Source organism: Malania oleifera, chromosome 9 (assembly GCF_029873635.1).
Source record: "Malania oleifera isolate guangnan ecotype guangnan chromosome 9, ASM2987363v1, whole genome shotgun sequence".
Lineage (NCBI taxonomy): Eukaryota > Viridiplantae > Streptophyta > Magnoliopsida > Santalales > Ximeniaceae > Malania > Malania oleifera.
In genome coordinates, this window is record NC_080425.1 from 94,161,755 (window position 1) to 94,181,224 (window position 19,470).

At 36.1% G+C, this 19,470-nt stretch overlaps 2 protein-coding genes across 2 annotated transcripts; one reads left to right on the top strand and one right to left on the bottom strand.

Annotated features, from left to right (window-relative positions):
* Window positions 1–287: 287 nt before the first annotated feature.
* Window positions 288–15,229, top strand: LOC131164390 (glutamine--fructose-6-phosphate aminotransferase [isomerizing] 1). Its single transcript, XM_058121532.1, has 11 exons — window positions 288–800; window positions 2,893–3,065; window positions 5,305–5,416; window positions 7,884–8,029; window positions 9,919–10,083; window positions 12,445–12,805; window positions 12,894–13,144; window positions 13,224–13,338; window positions 13,466–13,721; window positions 13,810–13,978; window positions 14,975–15,229. The coding sequence occupies exons 1-11, from the start codon at window positions 554–556 to the stop codon at window positions 15,056–15,058; spliced, it is 2,079 nt and encodes a 692-aa protein (XP_057977515.1). The 5' UTR covers window positions 288–553; the 3' UTR covers window positions 15,059–15,229.
* Window positions 15,230–16,841: 1,612 nt separating this feature from the next.
* Window positions 16,842–18,919, bottom strand: LOC131164391 (7-deoxyloganetic acid glucosyl transferase-like). The gene is made up of 2 exons (XM_058121533.1): window positions 18,323–18,919; window positions 16,842–17,973 (listed from the first exon to the last, which is right to left on the bottom strand). Exons 1-2 carry the CDS (start codon window positions 18,837–18,839, stop codon window positions 17,039–17,041), a joined length of 1,452 nt encoding a protein of 483 aa, XP_057977516.1. The 5' UTR covers window positions 18,840–18,919; the 3' UTR covers window positions 16,842–17,038.
* Window positions 18,920–19,470: the final 551 nt, after the last annotated feature.

Below are 19,470 nucleotides of genomic sequence, written 5' to 3' on the forward strand. Positions count from 1 at the left end.
TAAATTTTGTGATAAAAAATATTTTATCATATTATTTTTACCTTGCGTTTCAATAAAATGTATTAACATTTGCATTAAAACTCACTTTAATACAAAAAATTCTCTAATAAAAGTAAAATGTATTTACAAAGATTCAAAAAATTATGAAATAAATTTTTTAGATTTGCTCTATCCAAAATTTTATAAGTTTTAAATAAATAATTATTTTTTAAAGTTTTTTTAGTAATAACATATTTTAAAAAAAAAAAGAATACATATTTATAAAGTAGGGAAATAAAACACAAATTGAGAAATGCACAAAACTCCACGCAAGAAATAACTGAGATCCGAATCGCTTATTACAGTTTACAAAATCCTAAACAAAAGTCAAAAGTCAAATCTGCCCGCTTCGCCGTCTTCCTCCCTCATTCGATTCTCCCCCCCCTCTCTCTCTCTCTCTATAAAAGTCTCTGCAAAAACCGCCATTGATCGATCTTCATTCAGTTCATGACGAAGACGAAGATCGCAATCAACACAGAGACGATTTGATTACGGGAGAAGTGGGAGAGAGAGGATGTGTGGTATATTCGCGTATCTGAACTACGACGTCAACAGAGAGAGACGGTACATTTTGGAAGTTCTCTTTAATGGCCTGAGGCGTCTGGAGTATAGAGGCTACGATTCCGCCGGAATTTGCATCGATTCTTGCTGTTGTCCTTCTCCTTCTCCTGATTCGAACGGTCCCTCTCGCGATTTTCTGCGCCCTCTCGTTTTTCGTCAGGAAGGCAATATCGAATCTCTCGTCAAATCAGTATACCACGGTATTTTATAATTTTTTTTGTATTCTCCTAATTATTAGATTTAGTTGCGGCATTGGTTTTGGTGATTTTGCCGATGAATGGGAAGAAATGGAAATACAGTTTAATCTGGCGCTTTGTTTGGTTGCTAGGAAATTTAAAAAAAAGAAGAACTAATTTGTGTACTATATAGTCAAAGGATTTGGGGCTCAAGGGACCAAAAACTACCACACGTTGGTGAGCCCGGGTTAATTTGTTGGCCGAGTTCAAACTTGAGATGTTATTCTGTTTTTTCGCGACTCCACGCAACATAAAACAGGAGGGTTAAAATGTTGTTTTTCTGTTTATATTCTACTGTTATCAGAATTTACATGGAGCTTTGTCAGTAGGAAAATGGACAGAAAAGTGAATTTAGTTTAATAGTGTGCTTTCTTCGGTTGCTTAAAATGTTTGGGGGGAAATAAAATTAAGCACAAATCTAATCTTAATTTTGTTTTAAAATTTGTGGCTTAAGTGAACAGAAACTATCACAAGGTCGGGGACTGTCTGTATTTTGGAAGGGGTTTGGGATGGGGGATAGGCTGCCCTTATCTTGTTGCTTAGGCCAAATGGGCCTTCCAATGCACCAAACAAGAAAAAATAAATGAGCCTGGTCTTATTGGTGGGTTGAGTTCAGATGTGTTTCTGATTTCTTGGCAAATCAACACAGCATAAAACAGGAGGATTAATATCATGTTTATATATATAAATGAAGCTTCCTTTGTAATTTTTTGGGTACAAGTACCGAATGACTCATTCAACTACTCGCATGGATGTTTGTGAAAATTGAACTACTTACAGGTCTACCTTTCTTAATTGGTCCATTATACGAAAATGGCAGTTATAGTTATTATTTTCAAAAAAAATTGAATTGGGATCACTCTATATCTTTTTAAATTGGATTCTATTAGATTGCTTGTGCTGTTGTGGTGGTGGATTCTCATCTTCTTTAAGGGTTCTATGCTAGTATGCTGAATGAGGGATTGTATCATTAGGTGCTAAATAAAATCTGGTGGTAATCTTTCAATTTCGGTGGGTTTTTTTAATGCTGTAATATATTAAATTAATTTGATTCGTAAGTGGAAAGCATAGTACACTAAAAGGATCTGAACCTTTTTTTATAAGAAAAAATCATTCATTAAAAAAGTACACAATAGTACAAGCTTTTGGAGATGAGAAATACTCCAGTACTCAGTCCCCTGCCACCGTGGGAGGGGCAGCAGATGCAAGGATTTGAGCTGTAAGTCAACTTTTATTGTTTCTTGTTGAGTATGAGCTAGATTTAGTATAGTTTTAAGGATAAGATGAGTGAAGGCGGCTAAAGGTTAGCAGGAATTGGAGATGAGTCAGAGGAGGAAATTGAGTTTGATAGCGACTTTGTCTTTGGCAATTATTTATTATTAGATGGTAATCAAGCTTCCCATAAAGTTAATTTGTTTTTGTATTTGGAGGATTCTTCTTATGTGTTGGAAACTCGTACTTCCGATTTGGACAAGAGTTCCATTTTTAATACCAATAGAGGTAGTTTTGGTGACGGTTCAGGTCAGACACAAAAGGGATAGAGTTGATGGGGGTTAAAGGAAAACATTGAGGCCCAATAACTTTTGGATAAATGGGTTTGAGACTGACCTTGGAGATCAGGAGAAATTGAGAAAAGGTTGGATGGGGACAAGAGAAAAGGAGGAGAAAAATTGACAATTTGAAATGCTCCAGTAACAATGACGGCAAGGGTTTGAAGAAGAGGTTTTCGAACAAGTTGTTTTGATGTTCATTTTTTTTCCTTTGTGGTCTCAGCTTTGAGGACATATTGTCCTCCTTAGTTTGTAATTTCTCTATAACTTTCTTAATCAGATTTCTTTTGTTCAAAATTAATCTAAACATGTAGCTACTTGGAGGTTTTCATTATGAAGAAATTTTCAATTTTCTAGACCGTGCTTTCCAAAAATTAGAGATTTTTCTAGTTGGTGATTTTTTTGACTCTTTTGCTCTCTGTATTTGAAGTTTAACACTGTAGTTATGTTTTTTATTGGCTAAGAACACATCGTTGGCAAAAATAATGGTGAATTTGGTCTTTCAGATGTTGCTGAAATAGACTTAAATTTGGAGGAATCATTCTCTGTCCATGCTGGAATAGCACACACTCGGTGGGCGACCCATGGCGAGCCATCTCCAAGAAATAGTCATCCCCAGAGCTCTGGTCCAGGAAATGAGTTCTTGGTTGTTCACAATGGAGTTATTACCAATTATGAGGTTCGCTGAATATTTCCACACTGGTTTTAAATTGTATTAATCTTCTCAGTCAAATTAATTTCTGGGTTTTATTGCAATGGGTTTGACTATTTTAAAGGGATTTAGAAGTTGCATCATAGAGGTTGTGTGCATTGGTCTTTGCTGTAGAATGTGTTGTGCACGTTCATATTTAAGAGTACATCTGAATTAGATTTTTTGGCATATTTGAGAAATGTATATAAATTATAGATTATGAGTATTTCTTTATTTTAAAAGGTATGCTCTGTGGGAAGCGTGGATGTGGTGTGGGTAGAAATATGGGTCCAAAACCCTGCCTCTGTACTGCATTGCTTTACCACCCAGTTGTGGGTCACTGACACATGCCAAGTGAAAAAAAATGGTCTTTGACCAGTGGAATAGCCGAAAGTTGTGGTAGAAGGGATATATTTTAAATGGTAGGGACTATAAGGAATAACATACATCACAAAACTTTCATTTTTGGGCTGAACTTAAGTTGGAAAAGTTACAATAAATTTTTTTGAGGAAGCTACTAGAGATTAAGAGGAAAACAGGAGGGTTGAATAGAATTAGAGTGAGAAGAAGGGGCAAAAACAAGTGAGAAACATCCAACTATGGTTTAGAAGAGAAGAGTGAATAGGCAAGAGAAATGAGAGAGACAAGAGGCTGGAAAATAGAGCAAACAGCTCTCATTGTTTTAGTTTATAATTAAATTTATAAAGCTTCATGCAGCATGCTGCAACCTTCTACATAGGCTTATGTGCTGGCCCTAGACACAATAATAAACCCTATACCCATTCCCTCATAGGTTGGACAAATTAACCTTAAGTGCATAAAACAAGTTCCGAAGTTGTTATCTGAAACGACAAAACAACTTCATTGTTGGCTTCTTTGCAGCTTGCAGTTTTAAGTGGGTGCATAAAACAAGTTCCAAAGTTTTTATCTGAAAAAATAAAACAACTTCATTGTTGGCTTCTTTGCAGCCTGGTAGTTTTTAAGGGGTGCCTTTATCAAATCTTCAAAGAGGTTGGAAGGCGTTTCTAGTTTGATTATTTTCTAGTCTAAAGAGTTTAGGATAAGTAGGAATAAGACAGAATATATAAAATGTAATTTCAGTAATGTAAGGAGTAACAATTGAAAGAAGATTAAACTTGATAATCAAGAGATTAATAACACTTATAGATTTAGATATCTTGAATCTATTATGCAAGCTGAAGGGGAAATTGAAGAAGATGTAGTACATAGAATTAAAATAGGCTGGGTAAAATGAAGGAGTGCGTCAGGTGTGTTGTGTGATCATAGAATGCCCGTAAAATTAAAAGGAAAGTTTTATAAAACGGCTATAAGGTCAGCTATGCTTTATGGTTTAGAATGTTGGGCAACTAAGAAATAACATGTACAAAAAATAAAAGTTGCTGAGATGCGAATGTGAAGGTGGATGAGTAGTTTAACATTAAAAATAAAGTAATAATTTAGGCATAGCACTGGTTGAAAACAAGATAAGGGAGGTGTGGCTTAGATGACTTGAGCATTTGAAACGCAGGCCTAGTAGAGCGCATGTAAGGAGAAGTGAGTTAGTTATTGTGTTTGACATGAAAAGTGGTAAGGATAACCTAAAATAACTTGGAATGAGGTAGTGAGGAAGGATTTAATAGCCCTTAATCTAATTGAGGAAAACACTCTTGATCTGGTGAATTGTTTCTTGTAGCCGACCCACACCTAGTGGGACTAGAGGCTTGTTGTTGTTGTTGTACATCCTTTCCTCTTCAATGAATTTCTTCTTTTTATATAAATAAATTAAATAAAGAAAACAGCTTCCAAAACTATCTCTAGATATTAATGAATGTTTTTGTATATATATTTGAATAAAAAATGACATGAATAAAATCCAAATCAAAATTTCTATAATTTTAAAAGATCCTCAAGAAATTCTAGTATTCTGATTATAATTTTTAGTATTAAATTATGTTACATCATGAAATAAAAAACCCCAAAAATCTTGAAGATTCTCTGAAAAACCTAATTAGATTTCTTCCTAACTGTTAAAATTCCCTATCACATCATGAGCACTTTCAACTTGAACCACAAAATTGTTCCTTTATTTTCTTTTTTAATCTAATCTAACTGCACAAGATAAAATTAATCTCTGATTATGCAGATATTCTTTGATGGACACATTTTTTTCATGCTTACATTGAACTGAGCTTCTACTAATGTATTTGCTAAACTGTGAAATCTTCAGGTATTGAAGGAAACACTAGTGCGTCATGGATTCAACTTTGAATCTGAAACAGATACCGAAGTAATTCCAAAACTTGCCAAATTTGTGTTTGACAAAGCAAATGAAGGAGAAGGTAATCTTCATCTTTGAATGTTAAGTAAATGAGATGTTGCTCCATAATTTGAACAAACTTGGGCATTTAAAATTCAAATATCATGATTTGTGCTGAATGAATATTAGATGTACCATCATCAATGATGCCATTGCTTAAGACTGGCAATTGAGAATCCCATGGTTGGTTGGGCTTAAAATTTCTTAATAGATTGTGGTTTGTATCATGCTTAACACATGGATGTTTTTTTTACTTCACCCATGCATGGTTGCAATGTGATTGTTGGATTATGGCATTGTAACAACATCTGTATGCGCATGGATGAGTTTGTGTGTTTATGCCTGTGTCTCTGTGATGGCAATATGTGTAATTTATGTGAACTTTTTTGGAGCTATTATAAAGACATGCATATAGGAGTATGTATTGTATATTTCTTTTGGATAACAAGAATCCATTAGCATCTAAACAAAAGTGCCATAGATGTAGGATAAGATGTCCTCCACAAATTAGCTAATTACAATAATCCTCTCCAAACTGTTTGATGATCAGACAGCAATATTCTCCCTGAAGATCCCAAAAGAATGTGCCAAAAAAGAAGGTAAAAGATTAACCCTACCTCACGTCTGAGAAGTCCACTGAGCTTTGAACATCCTCACATTCCTCTCAAGCCACAATATCCAAAAGATTGCTTGCACTGCACAAAACCATAGATCCCTTCCTGTTCTATACTCTTCCCCAAACCCTGACATCTCACTGATAAGAAACTGTGCACATTTTGTGGAGCCACCCACACTTCACCAAAACAGGAGAAAAGAGCATTCTAAAGCTTTCTCGCCACCTGAAAATGAAGAAAAAAGTGCGCATTTGTCTCATTGGACTTTGCGGCACAGTATACATATATGCAGGCTAAGAGCTTTATAGGGCCTTCTTATTCATATGAATCTTATTGAGATATAATAGTCCAAATGAAAGACCAGAATTTAAAAGGAACCATAGCCTTCCAAACAACATGACACAAAGGAAAAGGACAAGGCGTCACAGTTCTCAAAGGATGAGAAAAGAAAGATTTATAAGAAAAGAGCCTGAATTCCAAAGAATCCCCTAACCAGTCCTGAGCATTTTCCCTTTTGGAGGAACAAAAGAATCCAACTCACTCAGCAAAGGTTTAAGCTCATCAACCTCTCTCATTAGGACAGTGGGAGTCCTGAGAAAGAAAGCTCCCCTCTAAAAAGGAAAAATCTGTTATTGGTGATTATGAACAATGGATAATGTAATATATAATGCACCAACAGCTCCAATGAAGTCTCGCCCACCCAAAACTGAATTCTATTGCCATTACTCACTTTAAAGTGAGTATGAGGAAAGAATAAACAAGCAACTTGGGAAGCGAATTTCCAAGGAGTCATGTGAGAAAAATTGCCATTCCCTCTAGTATCCTTTCATTTTGATGAATTTTATGCTTACTTTTAATAACCTGATGCAATAGGGGGAATTAGCCTGTAATGGAACCTCAATAACCATTTTCCTATTATATATAATTATTGTGTCCTCTTCTAAGAGGTATTTTGGCCCCTTTAAGCATGTTTGATGTTTTCCTACTCCAATATTTGCATTTTAAATCGAGAATTTTTGTAGGGCTTATATGTGAGCCTGTGTGTAAGTATACACTAATAAACATTTGCATTTGTATTTATGTGTACTCTTGTATGTGGAGAGATCATGAGGCTATATTTCCTTTCAAGCTCTTATGGTGTTTTTACAATGTAAGATACATGAACATTTGTATTTCTATGTATCCCTATCTGTTGCATGTGTAGATACACGATTCAGACTATTTATCTTTCAAGTTCTTATGGTGTTTTACTGTTTCAGTCTTAAAAGTGCTTGTCTTCATAAGAATGTGATTTCTTAATCAATAATAGATATCTTACACATGTTTGAAACAAAAGCATCTTGTGTGAAGATCAAGATCTGGCTGCTTTGTGTGGGTTTTTTTTTTTTTTTTGTTTAAATTTCTCTTACATAGGTTGTGATGTAACTTTGGCAAGGGTTTTTCTGAATACTCAAGTCATTGTGATGATCTCATAGGCCTTTGAAGCACAAGCAGTCTTTATCTTGACAATCTAGAGAGAGAGAGAGAGAGAGAGAGCGAGGGAGAGAGAGAGAGAGAGAGCGAGCGAGCGAGCTACTAGCAGGTTAGCCCAGAAAAGCAAGGCCCTTAAATTTTCAATCAACTCTTAGGAGGGCAGGAAGAGGTCATGAACATGCCATTGGTTTATGGGGTTCTACATTGTCATAGCTGTTTCTGTATTATCATAGGATCAAAGTATCATGTGACTTGATGATCAAGCTGCTAAAGTTCTGTTAACTGTCTAGTACTAGGAGTAGTTCTATGTAAAAAAAAAAATCTGTTTTTTTTTTCCCAATTCAAAGGAGTGTTTATTTATAATTTGATTTTCAACAGAAGATTAAACTGTTTATGTTGCAGGTGGCCAGACTGTCACATTTAGCCAGGTTGTCCTTGAAGTAATGAGACATCTTGAAGGAGCTTATGCTCTTATTTTCAAGAGCCAGCATTATCCAAATGAATTGATCGCTTGCAAACGTGGCAGTCCTTTGCTTCTTGGTGTCAAAGTGAGTTGTGTTAAGAATATGCATATGATTGCGACAGCAAAATATTTTAGTTTCAAATGGCATTGGGCTTTTTGCCTAAAAACCATTTCTATGAATTTTTTGTCATTTATACCTACCCTTAATTTGGACCAAGATGTCTCTTCTTCTTACCTGTTAACCCTGGAATATGGAACCTTGTTGGGCTATGTCAGTTTTGTAGTTATTTGCAACAATTTGAGCAAAACATTTTTGATTTTTTAAAAACAATTGATCTGACTTAGATATTCTGAAAAATGTGCAATAATGTGAAAATTGAGCTGAGTGGCCTTTACAAAATACCTAACTATTAGTTTTAAATTATCGTCGAACTTATAAAACATCATTGATCCAAAATCAACACTTGTGTTTGTTTTCCTTTGGAAAAATATTTTGCATGTTCTTTGATCTGATAACAGGAGATTAGTCTTAAAATTTGAAATGAGTGTTACTATTACCGATTTTATCTACATTTGAAAACTAAGGATCTTCTTTTTCTAGTTTCCTATATTCTTGGCTTTATGTTTGTTTTTGAATGGAAAATCATGTGCAATAACTCTCTGACTCTGCTAATGCTACAAATGATGACCCATGCCCTGACTGTAATTAATAGGGGAATGGAAGGAATTAGAATTATTGTGGTAAGAGACCACTGTATCTGAATCAAGTTGTTTGAACCTAAAACATTGAGCATTATATTGTTTCAAGGAGTAGTGATACTGCTAAGAAGATCTTTCTTTTATTTGAAATAGAAAATTTATTGAGAGGTGAGAATGGATTACAAGGAAGTCTGTCGCTTAATTACCAGCAGAACAATTGTCTAAGTAGGTTAAATGATGAAACTCAAAATTTTTCTTGTCAAATTTTAGATCTCCCTGATGCGGACTTGTAATATCCATGTGAGTGAATGAAGGGGATAAATGCATGCGTATGATTTTCCATTCATGATGTATTGGGGTCATGGTCTTAAAATTCCACGAAATTGTCGAAATTCCCGATTCCTATCACCCTCGAAATCGAAATGGCAGTCAATTTCTGTCGAAATTTCAACAAATCATTTGAAATTTATCGAAATCTCGAAATTTTTGCAAAACTTGTTGAAATTTTAACTATACAACAAAATTTCCTTGGAATTCAAATGTGAGAGTTAGGAGTGAAGTGAAATTTTTCTCTTAATTTATGTTATTTTTTTTTTATTGAAACAAAAAGATTGTTAGAAGGGATTTTGAAATTATATGAAAAAATAGACTTGCAACAACATTTTTTATCTAAGCATTCATGTCTGAATTATATTTGTATAATAAATAATAATGATTTAGAAATTTCATTTGTATTAACTGAATAATTTTAAGGCACATTATCTTATACACAAATTATATTACAACTTTTCCACCTCATACACAGCATATGTGTATTTAATTTGTAATATATTAGTCCTAAAACGTATGTTATTACACCTATTAACCATTTCTTAATTTTCATAAAAGAATTCCATGATATACTACTGATTTCCATTATTTTTTCAAATTGAAATCGAAATTTCCGTACTTTTGGAGCTTCAAAATTTGAGTCAAAATCGAAATTTAAGAACTTAATTGGGATCGATAGAAAAAATCTTTATTGGGCAAGTTCAGAGGCTCTTGCGGGATTATTGGCTGAAGATTTGATAATTAGAATTCATGATGTTTGTGGATTTACAAAATATTGTTTTTGTTTAGTTAGTCTATATTGTTATTTTGAGGTTTTTGTGGAAGCATAACCCAGGCATTTGACAATTTATTGTTCATGATATTTGGCAATCTGCTGATTTGCTCAAATACAGACGCACCAACATTTTACATCATCTATTTTGACTGAAATTAACTACATTGCAGGAGCTAACAGGAGATGAGAGCAGTGGAGCATCATTTCATGATGTTAAATTCATCTCGAAGAATGGGCAGCCCAAAGAACTCTTCCTGTCAAGTGATGCAAATGCACTAGTTGAACACACTAAAAAAGTGCTGGTTATTGAGGATGGCGAGGTGGTTCATCTTAAGGTATTATCTTTACTTAAAATCACTTGCAAGTATGGTCTTTCCCTTCTTTGTAGTGTCAATAATTGGTACCCATTATGCATTGGGCTTTCCTTTTTAATAATTGGTACCCATTATGCATTGACATCTTCTGCTTTATCTCATATACCTCACTAATTCGCTAGCTAGGCCTGTATACTTTTTTGTATAAGAAAAAAATATATTAACTAGCTAGGTGTGTACGGTGTGTACCATAGATGTTTAGCACATTTTGGAGCATTTGTCAAAGCCTGAATTTGAATCACAATGCATGATTGGAGAGCATGCTTATCAAACTCATTAAGAGCCATACTACCAAGGCCGTCTTGCATAGAAGAGCACTTTTTGTCTCCATTACAATAAAGCATGTTAAAGGTTTGTAGTTTTATCTTTTTGAGATCCCTCACCAACATCAAATAAGTCTTTAGTCTTTTTTCCCACTGTATCAAGAAATGGATTGACTTAAAAAAATATTCACCTGCGAGGTAATGATGCAATTGGATTTAAAGCCCAAGCCCTTAAGCATGAGTCATTAGAATTAGCCTCGAATGCATTAAGAATGTAAGATGGCTGGAGTCAGTTTGATTTATTTAGTATTTCTATCCGAAATTGTTATTGGAGAATGTGCTGGTGAAATCCTCATACATTTTAGCAGTACCATCTCACTTAGTATATACACACATACATGTGCATACACACACACGCACACGCACACGCACACACACACACACACACACGCATGCGCGCGTGTGCACACACACACACACACACACACATATATTTTTAAAGCTTGATATGCATTGTTGGCCCACAACCTAAAAGCTTAAGCATTTAGGTAAAATGGTAATCGAACAATACGTGCGTGTATTTAAATGGGGAATAGTCACCATGAGTCCTCCACCCCCAAAATTCCACCTCCAAAAAACCCTATCCAACAATAAATGATGTTTTTTGCAAGTTAGATTCTTGTCACAAGAAGACAATGAAAATTTCATAATCAAAAGAAGACAATCTATAAAATACAAAAGTGAAATTTCTACGTCTATAGCCAAAATACCTGGGAGTTGGGATTGTAAGGTTTTCCTCTAGTTGTTTTAGGAAACATACAGAGATGCTTTGTCAGATTAGGATTAACTGTTGAAATCTGTTGGATTCATGAGCAAATAGCTTGTTGCATGTTACCATTAAGTCTATATAACTTATTCACGAGTGCATAGCTTGTTTCTTCTTACCATTAAGGCTATATAGCTTGATATTATATTACCAAACATTTAGGCCTTTGGTTTAGGCTGGCAAACCTCAAACAAGTGAACTATTTGTCTTTTTCTTGTCCTCTTAGCTGGTGAAAGATGATGTCTTGGAAATTTTAAATCATCTCGAATCCTTTAGTTGAAATTTTGTGTGTGGGTATGTAGCAACAAGAGTGTATGATGAAGTGTATTAAGTCAGGCCTATAACTCATGGAGATGCATAGTGAAGTTACTAAATTTGGGTTATCCTACCACTCATGGGAATGTTATTTGTAAATTCAAGGGTGCTGCAAGCCTGCATGCTTACCTTTATCTTGAAAAATATGGTTCCAATATATAAAACTATTTGAGTTACCACCTACAAGGAGAAGAAAAGGTTTCAAAAGTGGCCAAGAATGAATATTGTCGTTAGAGAAAATAAATTGCTATCTACATTCTACAGTATTAAGGCATTTGGTTATAATTCCTTCCAGAGCATCTAAGCATTTAATAAAGAGTTAACAAACTGTTTTTTCCCATTTGAATCTAAGAACATAATACTATTGGTTCAGGTTATATGAGACACTTGAATGAATCCCGTTTTCTTAACAACCTTTTGTTTTCCCATTAGAATATAAGAACATAATAGTATTGGTTCAGGTTATATGAGACACTTGAATGAATCTGTTTTCTTATCACAAATTTTTTCTTTTTTGGCTAGATATTTTGCCTCAGCTTCAGACTCTTTTGCCTTGGCTAGGAAAGTAGCTCCTAAATATTGTCAGTTTAGGTTTAAAAGTCTATTGATGATATTTGGCCATTAGGAAGGTCCAATTGCATCTTTTGAATCTCTCTTCCTCCTCTAAGTTTGTTCTTCTACTGGCTTGTTCCTAAGCTACTGAGCTATCTTGAGCAGATACATTGCTGATGTGCATGTATGCATGCTTGAATTCAATTGTGCTGCTGCTTTATCGTTTGGACACACATTGTGATTCGACTTTAAGCTGATTTTGGCTACTTGGTTGATGTTTTATATTGATAAGTAGTTTCTAGAACTATGAATGTTAATAAATTCATAAATGTTTAATCTGCTAACTCTTGATAGTAATTAATTTAGGACGGAGGGGTTTCTATCCTTAAGTACGATAATGGCAAGGGAAAACATGGTGGTTCTGTTGCTAGACCTGCTTCTGTACAGCGGGCATTGTCTATTCTTGAGATGGAGGCTGAGCAAATTAATAAAGGAAAATATGAGCATTATATGCAGAAAGAAATTCATGAGCAGCCAGAGTCTCTAACAACGACAATGAGAGGGAGGCTTATACGAGGAGGCTCCTGTAAAGCCAAGACTGTTCTATTGGGTGGATTGAAGGATCACCTCAAAACTATTAGGAGAAGTAGACGGATTGTATTTATTGGTTGCGGTACAAGTTATAATGCCGCTTTAGCTGCAAGACCCATCTTGGAAGAACTTTCTGGTAGGTAGATTGCTGGTCCAGTTCATCATATGATTTGTTGCATTGATTCCTTATTTATGTTCTTCTATGCGGCAACTGATAAATGTAGGTATTCCTGTTACGATGGAGATTGCCAGTGATCTTTTGGATCGGCAGGGTCCTATTTACAGGGAAGATACAGCAGTATTTGTCAGTCAGTCTGGTGAAACTGCCGACACTTTACATGCACTAGAATATGCTTTAGAGAATGGTGCACTCTGTGTTGGCATAACAAATACTGTTGGTAGTGCAATAGCCAGGAATACACACTGTGGTGTTCATATAAATGCTGGTTGTGAGATAGGTGTGGCAAGTACCAAGGTAAAAAAATTGCTTCGTAGTATCTTCCTGTCAGTCATGGTGTATTTTGACCTTACCGTGTAACCACTGTGCTGAACAGGCATATACAAGTCAAATCGTGGTGATGGCTATGCTAGCCCTGGCAATTGGGGATGACACTATTTCTAGTCAAGAAAGGCGAGAGGCCATAATAGATGGTCTATTTGACTTGCCAAGTATGTTTCAACTGCCTTTTAACTTTCATGGGGCTTCAAGATGTTTCATTTGCGCCAAAGCATACAACTTTCCAAAGAGGTTTTCCAGTAATTGATTTGCATGGTGATGGTTCATGTTTTTTTGCAGACAGAGTAAGAGAAGTGCTGAAGCTTGACCAAGAGATGAAAGATCTTGCTAAAATGTTGATTGCCGAGCAGTCACTTCTAGTGTTTGGAAGGGGGTATAACTATGCCACAGCTTTGGAGGGTGCTTTGAAAGTAAAGGAGGTTGCCCTTATGCATAGCGAAGGAATACTTGCAGGTGAAATGAAACATGGTCCTTTGGCTCTAGTTGATGAAAATCTCCCAATTGTGGTTATCGCTACCCATGATGCGAACTTCAGGTTAGTTTTGTTTTAGGAATTGAAGTGTTTTTATCTTTGGATTTTTTTTCCCTACTATTGTCTTATGGCATCCTCAATTTTTTGACAGCAAGCAGCAGTCAGTTATCCAGCAGCTTCATGCCCGCAGAGGTCGTCTCATAGTAATGTGTTCGAAGGGAGAGGCAGCATCTGTATCACTTGGGGGAGCCTGTCGAGTAATTGAGGTTCCACAGGTTCAGGACTGTCTTCAGCCAGTGATCAACGTTGTTCCATTACAGGTATTTTAGACCAAGTATTGTTTCGTATCTGTTCAACACTAACCCATGTTTGGAAGCCTTGGGATTTTGAATTTGTGTACATTTGGACAGAACAAATTTGGACAAAATGCAGTACGAAAAACTGTGTTAGAGTTTTGTCCAAACTTACAGAATCTAAATTTAAATGCAAATCCAATATTTGAACTTTATAGTCTCAAACACTGCCTTAGGTTGGAACTTAGAAAACATAGTAGGAACTATTGGTCCAACAGAATTTACTTTCTTATTTGGTTATCAAGTAAAATAAGAAAAGTGATAATCAATGAATAAATATTCAGCCTTTAAATTTCTGTATCATTATCAGTCATATTTAAACAAATTTTCATTGTTAATAGTGCTCGAGATAGGGAGAAATCTAAGTTTGCAGAATGTCAATTCTTTAGAATAGAGCAGTTCATAATATAATAATTTGATAAGTTAAAAGAAAAGACATGTTATCATAAAGTAAATGCAGTACAAAATTTTTTACGAATTCATATCATAAAATAGAGATGGAATAACTCAACTTACATAACAAAAATGTCTTATGTTTATCCTGTCCCATATTGGATGGAGTAAAAGAAAATAATACATTAGTGACTTTTCCTAAAGTGTTAAATTCTAAACGAAGATTTTTATGACATTTTCATTCTATTTGGAGAAATATTCATTCAAAATCTAACTAATTTCTTTCTTATTTTTCTTTTCCATCCTTTCTTTTTTCTTTTCTTTTCTTTTTTCTCTACAAAAATGCTTGATTAAAGAGTGCAAGTCAATATTTGATATATTGGAATGGGATGAACCAGCGGTGACATGGGTGACACTTTATATAATGAAAATATGAAATTATAGTAACTAATTCATTGCATTTTTTCTTAGTAAGAAAATCAGAAATGGGTGCATCTTTTTGCATTTAATTTGTGTTTTCTGAGTGGGATTTCTGTTTGTGATGTATTTCCTTTCGGGCTGTGGGTGCAGTTGTTGGCATATCATCTAACAGTGCAACGGGGCTACAATGTGGACCAACCTAGAAATCTTGCAAAGAGCGTGACGACCCAGTGAAGAATTGTTCTTCTGTAAACCAATGTTGTACCCTCCACTCCTCTTGGTTTTCTAACTTTCTAACCTCAAAACAAATCCAGATGACTCCAGCTTTTGCTTTCTTGTCCATTAGGGCTCTTTTGTTTGACAAACACTGCACCTACAGGGCAAATAATTTCTGAGTTAAAGATCTCTCTCTCTCTCTCTCTCAGCATGCTTTTATTTCTCTCTGTTGATTTCATTGATTTACTTTGTGTTCTCTTTGTTCTTTGTAATGGTTTTGTATGAAATTCAGTGTTGTGGTAATGCTTTTATTCTCTTTGTTGATTTTAATTATTTAGTTTTTGTTCTTTTGTAAGGTTTTTGTGAATGGGTTGATGGCATAACTTGAGCTGTATGAAGTGTAATATTGAATGTTGTTAATGGATTTATCAAGTATGATATGATAATAATCGGTAAATAAAATTACATGAACGGTGAAAATGAATTTAGATAATAATTAGTAAATAAAATTACATGAGGAGCATGAAGTTTGCTGACAGTGTCAGAAAACATTGATAAAAGCTCTAATTAATTGTTTTAAGACTTAATTTGGAGTTCATTTATAGTGCTTTGTGGTTCTTTAGAAAGCTGCACATCATCGTACCCTTTTCAAGTAACTCAAACTATGTTCATCTCTATTTTTCTTTATATTAGGTAATCATTTTTCAAATGTGATGGTTATAAAATTCTTTCTGCTAAAAATTGAGACATCATCATGAAGTTTAATAAGTAATTAATAAAATTGTTGATTGATTAAAGGAAAAGTAAGATGCTTTGTCTGCCATTAATTGGCCATTGGTAAAGTCTCAATCGTCCAACTCAAATCTATTTCTATTTAGATTTGGACAGTACTATGGTTAGTTTAGACAATCTTAAATTATACATATCTAAAAAATAGAATGGCGTGACACGGTGGAAAGAAGTTGGCAATCAAGTAGGAGCATCAGGAGTTTGATCCCCAGTTGGTGTACCCCGGTTGATGCCTTTCTTAGCGAGGTGTCGTGGACTTTGTCTTGGATCCAAAAGGCTCGTTGATGGCAGGAGTTCTCACGTGAAAGAAAAAAAAAAAAAAATAAGATAGCATTTTTTTTGTTGCAAAAATTTAAAAATATCAGATAAATTATTGAACTTCAAATTTTCATGTTTTTGTGAGTGATTATATATTATGAAATCTTGGAGAGTAGAATTTTTTGTATCAAAATTGTACTATTTTTTTTTTAAAATCTCACAAAATCAAATTTAGTGACTAAATCACAAGGCAAAATACAAATACAATCAAATATAACTTCAGATTCTTACTGTACATGAGACTTTCAAAAACAAAGCAAACAGTGACAAAAGATTTTTAATTTATAATTAAAAAAAATTTAAACCAAGTCACTAGTTAAAATTAAATTTTAGGACAAAAGACCTTAACTAAAGTTTGCAAAAAAAAAAAAAAAACTCCTCTACTTGAAAAATACGACAAATCTTTTTTGAGGTTTCAAAAATAACACAAACCTCCCCTAAGATTTGTTAAAAAAAAAAACAACAAATTTCCTCTCAAAATTTTAAGGAAGATTGTTAGAATTTTCAAAATGTTAGGGAAAGCCACTAAATTTTTTGAACCTTGAGGAGAGATAATTATTTTTTGTCAAATCTTAAGAGAGATTTGTGCCTTTTACCCTAATTTTTATGATATTTTTTAGTCAATTAAAAGATCCACGAATCTAACGACATAAAAAAGAAATATTGCTTCCTATTTTAAATTCCTTTCCAACTCTTTTTAAAATAAAAATCTCAAATTTTTATCATTAAAATTCTTAACATTAACCATCAGAACTTAAAAATCAAAACATAAAACTTCAAATATAAATTTCATATCCTCTATCCATTATAAGTCAACATGTTCTTAAATTAATTGTCTTGTTTCAATTTTCTACATAAAATTAGTTGACCATTCCATTCTCCTTCGCACCATTAGGCAGATCGGCTCATCAACCGTATGTCCTCAATCAAACGGTCCAAATCTGCGTAAGACGACCCACCTTCCCTGACACTTTTCCCGGCCAACTCCGCTATCTCGGCCGCCTCCCGGTCGAACTCCTCCCTCCTCACCTCCATAACCTCCCTTACCATCTTCTCTATCACCACCCGATCGCAGGTATCCTTCATGTCCACCCCAACCCTCCACACCTCGCTCACGAACCGGCTGTTCATCTGCTGGTCCACGAAGTAAGGCCAGCACACCATCGCTACTCCGGCAGCAACGCTCTCCACGGTGGAGTTCCACCCGCCGTGCGTCAAGAACCCCCCCACCGCTGGGTGAGCCAGTACCTTCTCCTGCGGCGCCCACTCCACCAGACACCCCCTCTCCCTCACTCCTTCCTCCACCTCCGCCGGAATCTGCCGCTCGTCGTCAACGGCGATGGATCCCGGCCGGCGGACCCACAGGAAGCGCTTGCCGCTGTTGACCAGCCCGTGCCAGAACTCAGTCTCCTGGTCTGCCGTCATGACGGCCAGGCTCCCGATGCTCACGTAGACGACGGATCGCGGCGGCTGGGCATCGAGCCAGGCGGTGCAGGTGACGTCTTCCGCCCAGAGGGTGGCGGAGGGAGGCGGTGGGGAGGCAGGGTGCACGGCAGCGAGGCGGGAGCGGAGGTGGGAGTGGAGGGGGCCGACGGCGTAGGTGTTGGGGCAGATGGTGCGGATTTGGGCGAGGATGGGGCCGTCTAGTTCGTCGAAGGTGTTGAGGATGATTCCGGCGGCGCGTGGGACTTGATGCGCCTCCCTCACCGCCAGTTGGATGATGGGGTCGGAGATGTCGCCGACGCGGCAGAAGCCCGGCAGGTCGCGACGGCGGAGAAAGGATTCTGTTCCCGGTACGTTTTTCACCGGCGCGTCCAAGTCATCTCCTGCATGCAATTGCATGATGCACACAAGTAGAAATTTAGTAAAATGTAAGAAATTTTAGACATATTTTATTTGAAAATTATAATTAATAATCATTAGATAAATTAATTAACTCGCAGTTCATTTTTAAAGGTAATTTGGATTAATTTTTTACCACCAAATAATTATCAGAAATGAATAGACATTTTTAAATTGAAAATATTTTTAGACACTACTTTAAATAATTTTTCGTAATTATAAAAATCTAAATTAAAAAAAAAAATGTCTAAATTATGGCACCGGGTGTAAAACCCAGTAGCTAGTTTTTTTTGGCAACTAAAACAAAATAAAAAAGAAATTAAACAAGCTCACCATCGAACGGAATCTCGCCGGCGGCGATGAGTCTGGGGACGCATAAATAAGCCCAAAACCCACACGGACTAATCGTATCGAAGTAAATAATCGGAACTCCGACCTCCTCCGCCACGTCCACGGCGAACCCAAATATCCCGTCCGCCACGACACACGTGGCCGGCCGATCCTCGGAGGTGAGAATCTCCCTGAGTAGGGGCCCGGCGGTGGCCTCGAGAGACAGGAACAGGTCGGCGATCCGGTCGGCGGAGCGGGGGTGGTCGTCGGGGAGGCCGTCGGGAACGGTTCGGAAGCGAAAGCCGGGGAAGCGGCGGGAGAGGTGGGATGGGGCGGCGGAGTGGCGGAGGAGGCGGCTGTGGGCGTGGACTGTGTTGAGGAAGGTGACGCGGATGTCGGCGACGGAGAGGAGCTCGGCGAGTTTGAGCATGCAGGAGATGGGGCCTTGCAGTGGTAAGGGGAAGATGAGCACGTGCGGAGGCTGTGGCTTTGCGAATTGGGAATTTTCCAAACCCGCCATTGATGCTGGTTTTGGATATTGATTTGGGTATTGATGAAGATGCAGACGAAGATGAGGATGATGGTGAAGACGAAGTTGGTCTGGGCTCTGCTGAGTTCATTGAATGGATATAAATAGATCATTGATTTTTGAAGTGCGTGGTCCGTGGGTTGACTGCCGCTGGTTACTAATTTATTATTTAATTTTATGCAAATTTTAATTGTTTTTTTTTGGGCTCTATTATGTAGGGATACACACTTTGTTTACTTAATGGTTTGGATTGTTTTATATTCTTAACATGTGTTTACAAATGTGTACTTAGTTCAAAGAATGTTGAAATTGTTAAATGCCATTTGTGGTTTAGTATTATTCACGTGATATATAGAATTTTTAGTTAATTAATTTGAGGTTGAGTTTATTAAACATGTCACCAAAATTTCCGAAATTCACATAATTTATCATTGATGGAAGTTTTTTTTTAGGTAATAATGATTTTTTTTCAAATCAATTATAGGTATGTGAATATAAAATTATTAATAAAAACATAAAAGATATGTAACTTGTACTGTGGATTTTATCATTTTGCTTCGAGACAAATGTGAGTAGAATCACAAATGAGCTATCGTCTTCTTCCATTGTCCTAGTACCAACT

Excerpts from the sequence above, each read along its gene's own strand:
- LOC131164390 (XM_058121532.1), top strand. The coding sequence starts at position 554 with ATGTGTGGTATATTCGCGTATCTGAACTACGACGTCAACAGAGAGAGA. Across the intron at positions 5,417-7,883 it reads CAAAGCAAATGAAGGAGAAG|GTGGCCAGACTGTCACATTT; the intron begins GTAATCTTCATC and ends TTTATGTTGCAG. Across the intron at positions 10,084-12,444 it reads GCGAGGTGGTTCATCTTAAG|GACGGAGGGGTTTCTATCCT; the intron begins GTATTATCTTTA and ends TAATTAATTTAG.
- LOC131164391 (XM_058121533.1), bottom strand. The coding sequence starts at position 18,839 with ATGGCGGGTTTGGAAAATTCCCAATTCGCAAAGCCACAGCCTCCGCAC. Across the intron at positions 17,974-18,322 it reads CGGCGAGATTCCGTTCGATG|GAGATGACTTGGACGCGCCG; the intron begins GTGAGCTTGTTT and ends AATTGCATGCAG.